Source organism: Hemiscyllium ocellatum, chromosome 29 (genome assembly GCF_020745735.1).
Source record: "Hemiscyllium ocellatum isolate sHemOce1 chromosome 29, sHemOce1.pat.X.cur, whole genome shotgun sequence".
Lineage (NCBI taxonomy): Eukaryota > Metazoa > Chordata > Chondrichthyes > Orectolobiformes > Hemiscylliidae > Hemiscyllium > Hemiscyllium ocellatum.
Window position 1 is genome coordinate 55,050,295 of NC_083429.1, and position 17,140 is coordinate 55,067,434.

A 17,140-nucleotide genomic window follows, 5' to 3' on the forward strand; every position below is an offset into this window, starting at 1 on the left:
AGACTATTCTCTGTATGACTCCCTCGTTAGGCCACGCCCCCCCAACCCACCCTCCACACTTGGCACCTTCCCTTACCACTGCACAAGGTGTAAAATCTGCACCTACACCTCCTCCCTCACCTCTACCTTAGGCCCCAAAGGAACATTTCAAACCCAGCAGAGATTTTCGTGCACATCCACACACCTCATCAGTTGCGGCTGTTGCTCTTGATGTGGTTTCCCTACATCGCGGAGACGGAATGCCAGCTCACGGAACATCTTTGGAAGGCACACACCAAACAACCTCACCGCTCTTGGCACCGCCCTCCACTTCAACTCCCCCTCCTACTCCCCAAAGGACATGTAAGTCCTGGGCCTCTTCCACCATGAAATCAAATCCCTCCCACCAACCTGAGGAAGAATGCCTCGGGACCCTCCAACCACATGGCATCACTATCAATTTCACCTATTTCCAAATCTCCCCTCCCCCACCTCATCCCCCCTAACCCTCCAATTCAACACTGCCCTCTTGACCTCTCCATCTTCCTTCCCACCTATCTGCTCCACCCTCCCAATCGACCTATCACAATTACCTCTCACCTGCATCCACTTATCGCCTTCCCACCTAGCTTCCACCCAACCCCACATTTATCTCTCAGGCCCCTTCCCCCTCCACATTCTTGATGAAGAGCTTATGCCCAAAACATCGACTTGCCTGCTCCTCAGATGCTGCCTGACCTGCAGTACTTTTTCAGTGCCACAAATTTCACCCCACACTCCCTCGGGCCTTACCATTAACTGTTTAAGTCCTGCCCTGGTTTGCCTTACCAAAATGCAACACTTCTCACATTTATCTAAATTAACTCCATCTGCCACTCCTCAGCTCATATGATCAAGATCCAATTATACTCTGAGATAATCTTCTTCTCTCATGTTGTGGCTGTACACAATATTGCTTAGGCCACTGTTGGAATATTGCATGCAATTCTGGTCTCCTTCCTATCAGAAAGATGTTGTGAAACTTGAAAGGGTTCAGAAAAGATTTACAAGTATGTTACCAGAGTTGGAGAGTTTGAGCTACAGGGAGAGGCTGAACAGGCTTGGGCTGTTTTCCCTGGAGTGTCGGAGGTTGAGGGGTGACCTTATAGAGGTTTATAAAATCATGAGAGGCATGGATAGGATAAATAGACAAAGTCTTTTCCCTGGGGTCGGGGAGTCCAGAAATAGAGGGCATAGGTTTAGAATAAGAGGGGAAAGATATAAAAGAGACCTAAGGGGCAATTTTTTCACGCAGAGGGTGGTACATGTCTGGAATAAACTGCCAGAGGAAGTGGTAGAGGCCGGTACAATTGCAACATTTAAAAGGTGTTTGGATGGGTATATGAATAGGAAGGTTTGGAGGAATATGGCCGGGTGTTGGCAGGTGGGACTGGTTTGGGTTGGGATATCTGGTCGGTATGGATGGGTTTGTTTCTGTGCTGTATATCTCTATTACTCTGTCCACCACACCACCGTTTTTTTGGTGTCATCTGCAAACTTCCTAACCATACCTCCTATATTCACATCCAAATCATTTATGTGAATGACTAAAAGCAGTGAACCCAGTCCTGAGCCTCATGGCACACTGCTGGTCACAGGTCTCCAGTTTGAAAAACAACCCTCCCCCACCACCCTCTGTCTCCTAGCTTTAAGCCAACTTTCTAACCAGTTGGCTAACTCCCCCTGGATCCCATGTGATCTAACCTTACTAACCAATCTGGAATGGGGAACCTTGTTGAACGTTTTGCTGAAGTCCACACAGACAACATCTACTGCTCTGCCTTCATCAAATCTCCATTGTCACATTCAAAAAACTCATAAACAGCTTTGCCCGTGTTCTGAAACTATGTCCTCGAGTTCTAGGTTCAGGAGAAATATCCTATCGTTATCCCACATATCATATATTCTAAGAATTTTATAACTTAAAATTGGATTACTTTTCATTCTTTGAAACTCAAAGAAAAAAGACTGGGTTGCCTCAATCTCTTAAATAAAATAAAGAATTACTGATGGTGAAAATCTGAAACGAGAACAGAAAGTGCTGGAATTGCTCAGCAAGTCTGGTGGTGTCTGTGGAGAGAAAGCAAAGTTAACGTTTCAAGTCTAGTGACCCTTCGTCAGAACTGAGGAGAAATCACTTTGAAATGTTAACTCTGCTTTCTCTCCACAGACACAGCCAGACTTGCTGAGTTTCTCCAACAATTTCTGTTTTTGCCTCAATCTCTTGTTTCTTCTGTTTGAGGAATTAATCTGGTGAGCTTGCACTGAATTCCCTCGATGGGAAGTACATCCTTCCTTAGTCAGTTTGCCTTGAGAAGGGTGAACGCAAGTTAGAAGCTCCCGGAAACAGCAGTGGCCTAACATTTCTGCCATTCTTCTGCAGTTGTAGAGACTGACTAAAAAATGAGCGACAGCTAATAACAAACATGTGAATTAATTACGGGTTACATGGGGGTGATGTGCTCCTTTCAATGAACTCGGGCAGAGGTCGCAGGACTTGAATGGACAGGTTGACAAATGTGAAATGAAAAGACGACATACTGTTGTTTATCTTCGTGGTAGCTTGCAATGGGGTGCGGTCCTTGTACCACGTTATGTTCGGTGCAGGGTAACCATTCTTAGTGACACATGTGGCAATCTGAGTAAGAGAGATAGCAAACCACGTTAACAATGACAAGATCAATAACAGCAGATCACCAATGATCTTAAGAAACAACTGGTTAACCATAAAGGTCTTGAGAACATTGCAAAGTTGTGAAAGAAACAGTATAATGGTAATTTTTATTTCTGTCACATGCTCTGGGACTGAGAGAACCACCTGGGTTTTCAGGGAGGAGAAAGTGTGGACTGCAGATGCTGGAGATCAGAGTGCACAGTGTGGTGCTGGAAAGGCGCAGCAGGTCAGGCAGCATCCGAGAAACAGGAGAATCAATGCTTTGGATTAAACCTTTTCATCAAGAATGAGGCTTGTGGGCCGGGAGGGGGGCCCTGAGACATAAATGGGAGGGGGGGGACTGGGGGGAATGCAGCTGAGAATGCAATAAATAGATGAAGGTAAGAGAGAGAATGTGATAGGTCGGAGAGGAAGGTGGAATGGATAGATGGGAAAGATGATGGACAGGTCAAGAGAGCGGTGCTGAGTTGGAGGCTTGGGACTGGGATAAGGTGGGGGAAAGAGGTAAAATGAGGAAACTGGTGAAATCTACATGAATCCTGTGTGGCTGCAGGGTCCAAAGGCGAAAGATGAGGCATTCTTCCTCCAAGTGTTGGGTGGTTCGGGATTGGCGATAGAGGAGGTCCAGGACCTGCATGACGTTGGTGGAGTGGGAGGGGAGTTGAAGTGTTTAGCCATGGGGCGGTGGGGTTGGTTGGTGCGGGTGTCCCAGAGATGTTCTCTGAAATGATCCACAAGTTGGCGTCCTGTCTCCCCGATGTAGAGGAGACCAAATTGGGTGCAACCGATACAGTAGATGACATGTGGAAGTACAGGTAAATTTCTGATGGATGTAGAAGGATCCTTTGGGGCCTTGGAGGGAGGTGAGGGGGGAGGTGTGAGTGCAGGTTTTGCAATTTTTGGGGTGGCAGGGGAAGGTGCTGGGAGTGGGGTGTGGGCTGGTGGGGTTGTGGGCAATGACCTGACAAGGAAGTCATGGAGGAGACGGTCTCTCTGAAACGCTAATGGGGTGGGGAGAGAAATATATCCCTGGTGGTGGGGTCTGTTTGTAGGTGGCAGAAATGGCAGAGGATGATGCGATGTAAATGGAGGTTGGTGGGGTGGAAGGAGAGGACTGGGGGGGCAGGGGTGGATTCTGTCCTTATTGCATTGGGAGGAGTGGGTTCAAGGGCAGAGGTGCAGGAAGTGGAGGAGACACGCTGGAGAGCATCAACCATGTGGGAGGGGTAATTGCAGTCTTTAAAGAAGGAGGCCATCTGGGATTTTCTATGGTGGAAATGGTCATCCTGGGAACAGATGCAGCAGAGATAGAGGAAATGGGAATAAAGGATGGCATTTTTACAGGAGGTAGGGTAGAAGGAGGTGTTGACCAGGAAGCTGTGGGAATCGGTGGGTTTGCAGTAGATGCCAGTGGTTAATTGGTCGCTGGTGATGGAGACAGAGAGATTCAGGAAGGGGAGGGAGGTGTCTGAGATGGTCCAGTGAACTTGAGGCCAGGGTGAAAAGTGTAAGATTAGATTAGATTACTTACAGTGTGGAAACAGGCCCTTCGGCCCAACAAGTCCACACCGACCTGCCGAAGCGCAACCCACCCAGACCCATTCCCCTACATTTACCCCTTCACCTAACCTACGGGCAATTTAGCATGGCCAAGTCACCCTAACCTGCACATTTTTGGATTGTGGGAGGAAACTGGAGCACCTGGAGGAAACCCACGCAGACATGGGGAGAATGTGCAAACTCCACACAGAGTCACCCGAGGTGGGAATTGAACCTGGATCTCTGGCGCTGTGAGGCAGCAGTGATAACCACTGTGCCACCGTGCTGCCCAAGTGTTAGTGAAGTTATGAAATTTTCAACTTCCTCGTGGGAGCATGAGGTAGCACCAATATAGTCATTGATGAAGCAGAGGAAAAGATGGGAGGTGGTGCTGGTGTAAAGGCGGAAGATGGACTGTTCCATGTACCCGACAAAGAGGTAGACATAGCTGGGGCCCATGCGGGAACCCATAGCTACCCCTTTGGTCTGGAGGAAGTGGGAGGATTCGAAGGAGAAGTTGTTGAGGGTGAGGACCAGTTCAACCAGGCGGATGAAGGGTACTGGTTGGGACGGTGTAAGAGGAGGAAACAGAGGGCTTGGAGACCTTCATCATGGCTGGTTTTTCTTGCAGATACAATGTTGCAAATATCCAAGTGCTGCAGAGATCCCCTGCTGATGTGGATCAAAGTAAATGCCTCCAAAGTAAACCTGTCCAACCGTCTACCTCAAGAGTGGAAAAGAAGTTCACTGTATAAAAGTTGCAAATAGTATTCAAAATTATATTTATTCTAATCACGACATTTTCCCTTTGTCATGGGAAGACATGATACTACTTACTGTCGTACTGATATTTACAGGGCAATTGCAGGTCTGGGCATGTGTGGAATTATGTGCTGGGCATGTGCTGGAGTTATGTGCTGGGTATATGCTGGAGTTATGTGCTGGGCATGTGCTGGGTATGTGTTGGGTATGTGCAGGAGTTACGTGCTGAGTATGTGCTGGAGTTATGTGCTGGGCATGTGCTGGAGTTATGTGCTGGGCATGTGCTGGTTATGTGCTGGAGTTATGTGCTGGGCATGTGCTGGAGTTATGTGCTGGGCATGTGCTGGGTATGTGCTGGGTATTTGCAGGAGTTATGTGCTGGGTATATGCAGGAGTTATGTGCTGGGTATGTGCAGGAGTTATGTGCTGGGTATGTGCTGGAGTTATGTGCTGGGCATGTGCTGGAGTTATGACAGGAAACTGGAAGCATAGCTTTTTCAGGTGCCCTGCACATTTTTAAAATTCAGGTTCTGGTCCAATGATGATGCTTGCTAATTGGTAGGCTGACAGCTGGTTAGACAGGAAAGACACTAACTGAAGTCTGCAACTCAGGAGGTTGAGCAGCTAGGATTTGGAATGGGGTGGATGAAGATGGTGAAGTCACATTGGGATGGAGGACATTATAAGGAGGGGGGAATAAAGGAGGAAGTGTGAAATCATGGAGCTGCAAACAAATAAATGTCTTGGGTAAGTTAGGATGAAACACTCTTGATCCTCCAGATCCACATGCAGTGCTGTTAATACTTTTATTTATGGATACTTTATTTCCCTATTTTATTTTCCAGACCAGAATATGTTAAAATCTAAAAGAAAACCAAATGGACATAAATAATGTTGTTAAAAGCTTCTCTGTCCAACCCACTTGCTGACAACAAATTGGTTGCCCATATCTGAACCCACTGTCATTAAAATCAGAATTTTAAACAATGTTAACTTCACAAGCAACGCAAATCTACCCATTCTAAAGGTTGAATTTAGCCTCAATATTTTTTCCAACCAGCATAGGCATCAAATACCTGCAAATCTAAAGGAATACCCCAATTACACAGGCAGCAGGAATGACTTTCATATTTGGGCTTCAGTAACATGGCACCTCCTGCCTTTCTGACCGAACCAGCAGCAAACCCAGTGCCAGGGATCCACAGCTTCCTGGCAAGCTCTTCAGCAGCCAGAATATATTTACCAACAGAAATAGAATGAAGCAATACCGTTCAGCAGTGGTTCACATGCATTCAGAATCTATATTGACAAATACTGAAAAGAAACTAACAGCTACAGATGCTGGAAGTCAGAAACAAAAATAAAAAATCACTGTAAAACTGAAAAAAAGTGAAATCTCACAAAGACAGAAAAATATATACAAACTGCAAAAGAAATCTCTCCAAACGTTTCACTGAGCTTCACCTTGCTACAATTGGCAGGGACACAAGGGTAGTCCATTCAGCCTATTGAGTCCCCTCAGCAATTCAATTAAATCACGGCTGATCATTTAATTCAATGTCACTTTCATGCACTATCTCCAAATCCCTTGATGTCATTAGTCTCCAGAGATTTATAGATGTCTGTCTTGAATCTGCTGAGTGGTTGAGTTTCCATATTCCTCTGGGATAGAGAATTCCAAAGATTAACTGCCCTCTGGGTAAAGAAGTTTCTCATGTCAGTCCGGAGATTATATTCTCTAGTTCTATCAGCCAGAGAAAACATCCTATCTATATCCATCCTGCCAACAAGCCCTGAAATAATGCTGCAAGTTTAAATTAGGTCACCCCACATTCTTTGAAACTTTGGTGAATACAGACTCAATCTCCTTAATCTTTCCTCATAAAACAATTCCACCATCTCAGGGTTTAATCTGATGAATCCCTGTCCACTCTATCTCTGGCAAGTAAAACCTTCTTTCTATAAAGAAGTCAAAACTGTACATAATACTTCAGGTGAGGTTTCATCAAATTCTACACAACTGCAGCAAGATATCTTTACTCTTGTATTCAAATTCCCTTGCAATCCCTTCCAATGTGCTATTTGCCTTAACTGTTGATGTGACTGGTTCTTTAGTGACCTGTGAACACAGAAGAGGTCTCTTTAGACAAGATACTTCTTAACCTCTCATTACTTAAATATTCTGTTTTTCTGTTTTTCCTACTAAAGTGAAGAACTCACACTACATTCCAACCATCATTTTCTAGCTCGTTCACTTAACCAATTCAAGCTCTCTTGAAGTCTCCTTGCATACTCTTCACATGTTAGTTTTGACTCAGTCTAATATCATCAGCAAATCTGGAAATATTACAAAGGTCTCCGTATCCAGATCATTTGCCTCACAGGGACGTGGGTTCAATTCTCGCCTCGGGCAACTGTCTGTGAAGTTTGCACATTCTCCCTGTGTCTGTGTGGGTTTCCTCCCACAAACAAACATGTACAGGCCAGGTGAATTGGCCATGTTAAATTGCCCATAGTGTTTATTGCATTAGTCAGGGGTTAATATAGGGTGGGGGAATGGGTCTGGATGGGTTGCTCTTTGGTGTGGACTTGTTGGGCCAAAGGGCCTGTTTCCAGACTGTAGGGAATCTAATCTAATCCTCGAAACACAGCTGTAAACCTAGCACTGATTTCTGCATTACCCACTCGTAACAGGCACTTTTACAATTTATTGTTTGGATGTGAGAATTGCTGGCAAGGCAGCATTTGTTGCCTGTTTCTAATTGTCTTTCAAAACAGTGACTTGCTAGGCAATTTCCGAGGACAATTAGGAAATCAACCAATTGTTAAGCATGAGGTGAGGACTAGATTTCCTTCCTTAAAGAACATGAGTGAAACAGATGGGTTTTTGTGACAATTGATGATAGTTTCAAGACCCCGTCACTGAGACTAACTTTACATTCCAGATTTAATTGAATTTAAATTCCATGAGCTGCCATGGTGGGATCTGAACACATCTACAGATAATTCGTCTGGGCCAGCAACTTAGTCGAGTGTCGTTACCACTATGCCACCATCTCCCACTACCGTTCTGAGAATAATCTGAATATTCTTAGTTCTGCATTCAGGCTAACAACAGTTCTCAATCTTTGTCATTTTTTCCCCAAATCCTGTGTGCTCTAATTATATTTACTAACTTCCTGCGGAAGCTCATGTGGTGCCATGGTGGCACAGTGGTTCAATAGGAGTTTGCACATTCTCCCCGTGTCTGCGTGGGTTTCCTCTGGGTGCTCCAGTATCCTCTCTCAGTCCAAAAATGTGCAGGTTAGGGTGAATTGGCCATGCTAAATTGGCCGTAGTGTTAGGTAAGGGGTAAACGTAGGGGAATGGGCCTGGGTGGGTTGGTCTTCGGAGGGTCGGTGTGGACTAGTTGGGCTGAAGGGAATCTAATATAATCTAACCTTATGAGAAGTCTCCTGAAAATCTAAATGCACCACATCTACTGGTTTCCCTTTATCAATGCTTCCAATAGTTCCTCAAAAAACTCCCAACAAGTTAGCCAAACATACTTTCCCTTCATAAATCCATGTTGATTCTGCCCATTCTTTCCATTCGCTTTTACCTGTCCAATGTCCCATCTTTTACAATAGATTGCAACATCAATAGACATTAAATCAGTACTATGAGACATTAAATCAGTACTTTTCATCAGTATTCACTCAGGAACAGGACACTGTTGCTGATGTGAATATGGAATCACAAATAATTAGAATGGATGCCCTGGAAATATGCAGGGAAGAGGTTTTGGGAATATTGGAAAGGATGAATATAGATAAGTCTCCTGGGCCTGATGGCATTTACCCCAGGATCCTATGGGAAGCTAGGGAGGAGATAGCAGAGCCATTGGCCTGGATTTTTATGTCGTCATTGTCTACGGGAATAGTACCAGAGGACTGGAGGATAGCGAATGTGGTCCCATTGTTCAAGAAAGGGAGTAGGGATAGCCCTAGTAACTATAGGCCAGTGAGTCTGACTTCAGTGGTGGGCAAAGTCTTAGAGAGAATGGTAAGGGATAAGATTTATGAACATCTGGGTAGGAATAACGTGATCAGGGATAGCCAGCATGGTTTTGTGAAGGGCAGGTCGTGCCTCACAAACCTTATTGAGTTCTTTGAGAAGGTGACTAAGGAAGTGGATGAGGGTAAAGCAGTAGATGTTGTGTATATGGATTTTAGTAAGGCGTTCGATAAGGTTCCCCATGGTAGGCTAATGCTAAAACTTCAGAGGTATGGCATTGAGGATACATTAGAGGTTTGGATTAGGAATTGGCTGGCTGGAAGGAGACAGAGGGTAGTAGTTGATGGATTATGTTCATCTTGGAGCGCAGTTACTAGCGGTGTACCACAAGGATCTGCTTTGGGACCATTGCTTTTTGTTATCTTTATAAATGATCTAGAGGAAGGACTTGAAAGCTGGGTAAGCAAGTTTGCGGATGACACGAAAGTCGGTGGAGTTGTGGATAGTGAGGAAGGAAGTGGTAGGTTACAGCGGGATATAGATAAGTTGCAGAGCTGGGCGGAAATGTGGCAAATGGAATTCAATGTAGCTAAGTGTGAAGTCGTTCACTTTGGTAGGAATAACAAGATGATGGATTACTGGGCTAATGGTAGGCTACTTGGTAGTGTGGATGAGCAGAGGGATCTTGGTGTCTATGTACACAGATCTCTGAAAGTTGCCACCCAGGTAAATAGTGCTGTGAGGAAGGCATATGGTGTACTGGGCTTTATTGGCAGAGGAATTGAGTTCCGGAGTCCTGAGGTCATGTTGCAGTTGTATAAGACTCTGGTGAGGCCTCATCTGGAGTATTGTGTGCAGTTTTGGTCGCCATACTATAGGAAGGATGTGGAAGCTTTAGAACGAGTGCAGAGGAGGTTTACCAGGATGTTGCCTGGAATGGTAGGAAAATCTTATGAGGAAAGGCTGAGGCACTTGGGGCTGTTCTCATTGGAGAAGAGAAGGTTTAGGGGAGATCTGATAGAAGTGTATAAGATGATTAGGGGTTTAGATAGGGTAGATACTAAGAACCTTTTACCGCTAATGGAGTCAGGTGTTACTAGGGGACATAGCTTTAAATTAAGGGGTGGTAGGTATAGGACAGATGTTAGGGGTAGATTCTTCACACAGCGGGTTGTGAGTTCATGGAATGCCCTGCCCATATCAGTGGTGAACTCTCCTTCTTTATGGTCATTTAAGCGGGCATTGGATAGGCATTTGGAAGTTATTGGGCTAGTATAGGTTAGGTAGGATTCGGTCGGCGCAACATCGAGGGCCGAAGGGCCTGTACTGTGCTGTATCCTTCTATGTTCTATGTATGTTCTATCAGACAAGACCATAAAACCAATAGAAAAAGGAGCAGATTCCTCACACCACCCCCCACCCATTCCTTTTAAACTCCATTGCGTATAAACCCAGAGTCCTCAAACGTTCCTCACATGTTAAGCTTTTCATTCCTGGGACCATTCTCATGAACCTCCTCTGAACACGCTCCAGGCCAGTACATCCTTCCTGAGATATGGGGCCCAAAACTGCACACAATACTCCAAATGTGGTCTGACCAGAGCCTTATAGAGTCTCAGAAGCACATCCCTGCTTTTATATTCAAGTCCTCTTGAAATAAATATCAACATTGCATTTGCCTTCCTAACGACTGACTCAACCTGCAAGTTTACCGTGCGAGAACCCTAGACTAGAACTCCCAACTTCAGATTTCTGAAGTTTCTCCCCATTTCGAAAATAATCCATGTCTCTATTCTTCTGATCAAAGTGCATGACCTCACCCTTTCCCACATTGTACTCCATCGTCACTTCTTTGCCCACTCTCCTAACTTGTCCAAATCCTTCTGCAGCCTCTCCGCCTCCTCAATGCTATCTGTCCCTCTACCTATCTTTGTATCATCTGCAAACTTAACCAGTATGCCCTTAGTTCCTTCATCTAGATTGTTAAATATAAAGTGAAAAGCTATGGTCCCAACACTACCTACCTGCGATTCTACTTTCGAGGAGCTATGAACCTGCATTCCAAGGTCTCTTTGTTCAGCAACACTGCCTAGGACCTTACCATTAAGTGTATAAGTCCTGCTAAGATTTGCTTACCCAAAATGCAGCACCTCGCATTTATCTGAATTAAACTCCATCTGCCACTTCTCAGCCCATTGACCCATCTGGTCAAGATCCTGTTGTAATCTGAGGTAACCTCTTTACTGTCTACTATACCTCCAATTTTGGTGTCATCTACAAACTTACTGACTTACTTGTGGAACACCCTTTATCACTGGCTGTGATCCTGGGAAAGACCCTTTTATCCCCACTCTCTGCTTTCTGCCAGACAGCCAAGCTTCTCTCCATTCTAACACCTTGCCATTCACACCATGGACTCTTATCTGACTCAGCAGCCTCGTGCATAGCACCTTGTCAAAGGCCCTCTTGAAGTTCAGGTAGATAATATCCAGTGGCTCTCCTTGGTCTAACCTGGTCATTACTTCCTCAAAGACTTCTAGCAGGTTTGTCAGGCATGACCTCCCCTTGATGAAATCATACTGACTTTGCCCTATTTTACCATACACTTCCAAGTATTCAGGAATTTCATCCTTCACAATGGATTCCAGGATCTTACCCAAGACTGAATTGAGGCTAATCAGTCTGTAAGTTTCCCCCCTTTTGCCTTACTCCCATTTTTAAACAGGAGTGTCACATTAGTGATTTTCCAATGTTTTGGACCCTCCCTGATTCCAGCGATTCCTGATAGATCACTAGTAATACCTCCATTTAGTCATAGAGATGTACAGCATGGAAACAGACCCTTCGGTCCAACCCCTCCATGCCGACCAGATATCCAAACCCAATCTAGTCCCACCTGCCAGCACCCGGCCCATGTTCCTCCAAACCCTTCCTATTCATATACCCATCCACATGCCTTTTAAATGTTGCAATTGTACCAGCCTCCACCACATCCTCTGGCAGCTCATTCCATTCACGTACCACCCTCTGTGTGAAAATGTTGCCCCTTAGGTCTCTTTTAAATCTTTCCCCTCTCACCCTAAACCTATGTCCTCTAGTTTTGGACTCCCTGACACCTGGGAAAAGACTTTGCCTATTTATCCTATCTATACCCCTCATGATTTTATAAACCTCTATAAGGTCACCCCTCAGCCTCCGACATTCCATGGAAAACAACCCCAGCCTGTTCAGCCTCTCCCTATAGCTCAAATCCTCCAACCCTGGCAACATCCTTGTAAATCCTTTCTGAACCTTTTCAATTTCACAACATCTTTCCGATACGAAGGAGACCAGAATTGCACAAAATATTCCAACAGTGGTCTAACCAATGTCCTGTACAGCCGCAACATGACCTCCCAAGTCCTGTACTCAATACTCTGACCAATAAAGGAAAGCATACCAAACACCTTCTTCACTATCCTATCTACCTGCGACTCCACTTTCATGGATCTATGAACCTGCAGTCCAAGGTCTCTTTGTTCAGCAACACTCCCTAGGACCTTTTACACCTGTAGTGTATAAGTCCTGCTAAGATTTGCTTTCCCAAAATGCAGCACCTCGCATTTATCTGAATTTTGCACTCTGCGGCAATGAATTCCACAGGCCCACCACTCTCTGGCTGAAGAAATGTCTCCGCATTTCTGTTCTGAATTTATCCCCTCTAATTCTAAGGCTGTGTCCACGGGTCCTAGTCTCCTCACCTAACGGAAACAATTTCCTAGTGTCCACTCTTTCCAAGCCATGTATTATCTTGTAACTTACTGTTGCTGTTGCAAATTCCTCATTGCTTCTAACCGTCTCTCCAACTGATCCATTCAATCTGATAAGATTTGCAACCAACAGCATTTATTGCAGATATAATCCACAGTAACTCTTAAACTCTCTTTAAATTCCCATAACTGACAAGAAGTACATATTACTGTACTAAAGGCCATTTTTGCTCCTTCACAATCTACAGACCCAGAAAATAACACTGTCTTATTCTTCTACAAAACACTGCCCCAGGTTAGATTAATAGTTACGTTTTATATTGTAAGTTTAATCAAGAGACATAGCTCAAAAACATAATCAAGAAAGAACCCACTCTACTCACTACTGCAGACTTTCTGTAGGCCACTTAAAACAATTAACTTATCTGATTCTGTGCTGTGAACTTCGCCCAAACAGTTCCTCCAAGATCAGTTGTGAATTTCACTGTTTGTTAATTTTCCCAGATGCACGCCGATGTCCCAGCGATACACGAATTCAAACAAAGGCAGTGTCAGTTTCTTTCTCGGTTTCTCCTGCACTGACCTCACCATGTGCTTCCTTTATCTGTTGTTTTGACTTTTTTTCCCCAAAGTTCCAAAACAATGCCAACAGCATATAAAACAGGAATTGCTGCTCCTGGAATTCGAGGAAATCTCCTCCAGCCCCTAAAATACCTCAAAAAAGGAGCAGCTGTTACAGCCAGAAATTTTTCCCGTCCTCCATCTTGGATTACCCAGAATCCTTTTGTTTTTCCCTTAAAACCTTGGGGTGTAGTCAATCTGGTCCAGGTTATGCACTTTCAGACCATTCAGTTTTTCTAGCACCTTCTCCTTGGTGATGCCCACCATACTCAGCTCTGCTCCCTCACTCTCTTGAATTTGGGGGTAGTACTCATGTCTTCCACTGTGAAGACTAACAATAAGTAATTATTCAGTTCCTCAGCCATTTCCTTGTTCCCCGCTATGATCTTTCCAGTGTCACTTCCCAGTCGTCGAATGTGCACTTTATATATTTAAAGAAACTCTTACAGTCTTCCTTTATGTTTCTGGCTAGCGTAATTTGCTATTTAATCTGCTCCTTTTTTTGTCACCCTCTGTTGGTCTTTGTAAGCTTCCCAATCCTCTGGTTTCCCACTGCCCTTTGCCACATGATATGCTTTCTCTTTTGCTTTTATGTTATCCCTACCTTCCCTAGTCAGCCATGGTTACCTCATCCTCCCTATACCCTGCTTCTTCTTCTTGGGTTGAATCTCTGTGTCTCCTGATTTACTCCCAGAAACGTCTGCCATTGCTGTTCCACTGTCTTTCCTGCTAGGCTCCTCTCCCAGTCAATTCTGGTTAGCTCCTCCCTTGTGCCTCTGTAGTTGCCTTTTCTCAGCTGTAAAACCGTTACCTCTATCTTCTCCCTTTCAAATTGCAGAGTAAATTCAATCACATTATGCTCTACCTTCTAAGGGTTATCAAGCCTGCCTCATTGCACATTAAATCCAGTATTGCCTGTTCCCCAGTGAGCTCTACCACAAGGTGCTCCAAAAAGCCATCTCAGACATTCCACAAATTCCTTTTCTTGCAATCCACTACCAACCTGATTTTCCCAGTCCCCCTGTGTATCAGAATTCCCCATGATCACTGTAACTTTGCCTTCCCTACACATCTTTTCCATTTTCTGGTTTGTCCTGTGCCCCTGCTCCTGATTACTGTTTGGAGGCCTGGACATAACTCTCAATATGGCTTCTTTCACCTTTTCGGTTCCTCAATTCTACCTGCACAGATTCTACACCATCTGACCATTCTTTGTTTCTTACTTCGTTTCTTACTATTAATTTAGTTTCATTTCTAACCACTAAGGCAATCCCATCCCCTCTGTCTACCTGCCTATTCTAATCCTGTTGCAGCCACATCTCTGTGATGCCCACCATGTCATACCTGCCTATTTCAATCTACACCACAAGCTCATTTACCTTATTCCTTACACAGCATACATTCAAGTATAACACCTTCAATCCTGGATTATCTATCCTTTCTCATTGTCATTCTTCTTTACAGTGTGCTATTATAATGTAAGATATGCATTACATATATTTTAATGTTTATTTTTGAGTTTGGATTTTGAAATACTGCCATGGTTGTAGAAACTGCAGCATCTCCAAGATGCACAGCAGAATTTCGCCAAGGCTCCACAGACAGCACATTCCAAACCCATGACTATTTCTATCTCGAAGGGCAAGGGCAGCAGAAATGTGTGAATACCAACACCTGTAAGTTCCCCTCCAAGCCACTAACTATCCTGACTTGGAAATATATCACTGTTCTTTCAGTGGGATTGGTTCAAAATCCTGGAATTCCCTCCCTAACAGCACTGTGGATCTACCTACAGCACAGGGACTGCAGCAGGGTAAGAAGGTTGCTCACTACCACCTTCCCAAGGGGCAAAAACTAGGGATGGGCAATAAATACCCACCTCCCATGAATGATTTTTTTAAAATGTGGGTTTTGGTCTGTGTGTAAGGGGAGGTTGAGGATTAACTTTTCAAGGTTTCTGGAGCCATGCTTGTTTTGAAAATCACTCAGAGAGACTTCCTAGATTTGTGATGGTAATTTATTTTACTAGCAGAGAGTAAACATTAAAGACGGTTAGCTTATTTTCTGTTTGAAAGATCAGGAATTGATTTTATTAAGCTTAGGGGCAAAGTTTAATGTATAAAACAGTTTCTTCTTCAGAAAAGAGTTAGTTTGGACAAGTTGGGAAGTAGGTTACTTCAGTGAAAGGGTAATTGTTTTAAAGATGTAGACCAGAAAATTTTGGTTAGAACCTAAAAGGGTTATTTCAAGCTAAGAGAGTCTAAGTTCAGTTGTGTCAATACTTAAGGAAAAGGCCTTCAAACTCGCATAACTGCAAATTGAAAGCAACCGATACATGTATTAGAGCAAGGAATTCCCTCTAGTGCTTGACTGTGGTAGAATATGCTGTTGAGATGAACAGAATATTGTATTTTTATCACATTTCAAAATCTTCTAAACAGTGTTTCATGTAAAATAGCTTGGTTTACTTTATCTTTTCTTTTGAGTATTATACTTAGTTTGATTGCTAAATCTAGATCCACAATATTGTGTGCTTGTGTTTCAGTAAAAGACTACCTCATTAAATTAAAAAAAACAAAATATGATTTAAAAAGCAGATTTCAGTTTGGGATCGGAATTGTCCAGTAATAACAACAGTGGGGTCATAACACTATTACTGACATTAGACTAACAGGTTTTTAAAACTCACTCAAAAGTGAAGTACAGCACAGGAACAGGCCATTTGGCCCTGCAAGCCTGTGCCAATCATTATGCCCTAACTAAACTAAAAAATACAAACCTTCTGCCCTTATTCGGTCCGTATCCCTCTATTCCCTCCTTTTTACGTAACCAGCCAGGTGCCTCTTAAATGCAACCAACCTGCTTGCTTTCACCACCTCTTCTAGCAGTGTGTTCCAGGCTCCCACCATTCTCTGCCTGAAAAACTTCCCTCGCACATCTCCCTTAAGCTTTTCGCCTCTCATGTTGAACCTGTAACTCCTTGTAATTGAAACTTCAACCCTGGGAAAAAGCCTCTGACTATCCAGCCCATCTATGCCTCTCGTAATTAAGTAGGCCTCTATCAGGTCTCCTCTCAGCCACCACCTCTCCAGTGAAAACAATCCCAGTCTTTTTAATCTTTCCTCATAGTCAATGCCCTCAAGATCAGGCACCATTGTGCTGAACCTTCTCTAGATGGTCTCCAAAGCTTCCATATCCTTCTGGGAGTGTGGTGACTCATGGAATGCTGGCTGGGTTAGCATTCATTGCCCGTCCCTAGTTGCCCTTGAGAAGGTGGTGGTGAGCTGCCTTTGTGAACTGCCTCAGTCCACCTGCTGTAGGGAGACCAAAACATTGTTAGGGAGGAAATACCAGGAGTTTAACCCAATGACAGTGATAGAACAGCAATATATTTCCAAGTTAGGATGGTGAGTGGCTGGGAGGGGAACTTGCAGGTGGTGGTCTACCCATGTATCTGCTGCCCTTGTCAATAGACAATAGGTGCAGGAGTAGGCCATTCGGCCCTTCGAGCCAGCACCACCATTCATTATGATCATGGCTGATCATCCTCAATCAGTATCCTGTTCCTGCCTTATCTCCATAACCCTTGATTCCACTATCTTTAAGACCTCTATCTATCTCTTTCTTGAAAGTATCCAGAGACTTGGCCTCCACTGCCTTCTGGGGCAGAGCATTCCATACATCCACCTTCTAGATGTCAGATGGAAGTGGTTCTTCCTTCTAAATGGAAGTGGTTGTGGGTTTCAAAGGTACACTTGAAGGATCTTTGATGAATTTCTGC

The 17,140-nt window shown here is 44.2% G+C and overlaps 1 protein-coding gene across 2 annotated transcripts in view; it reads right to left on the bottom strand.

The window, feature by feature from the left end:
• LOC132829626 (cell surface glycoprotein MUC18-like) overlaps nucleotides 1-17,140 on the bottom strand; it is a 197,576-nt gene that overhangs the window by 58,367 nt on the left and 122,069 nt on the right. For both annotated transcript variants that reach the window (XM_060846939.1, XM_060846940.1), the window contains exon 5: nucleotides 2,560-2,656. In XM_060846939.1, the coding sequence (XP_060702922.1) occupies nucleotides 2,560-2,656 (97 nt within the window). The remainder of the gene's footprint in view (nucleotides 1-2,559; nucleotides 2,657-17,140) is intronic.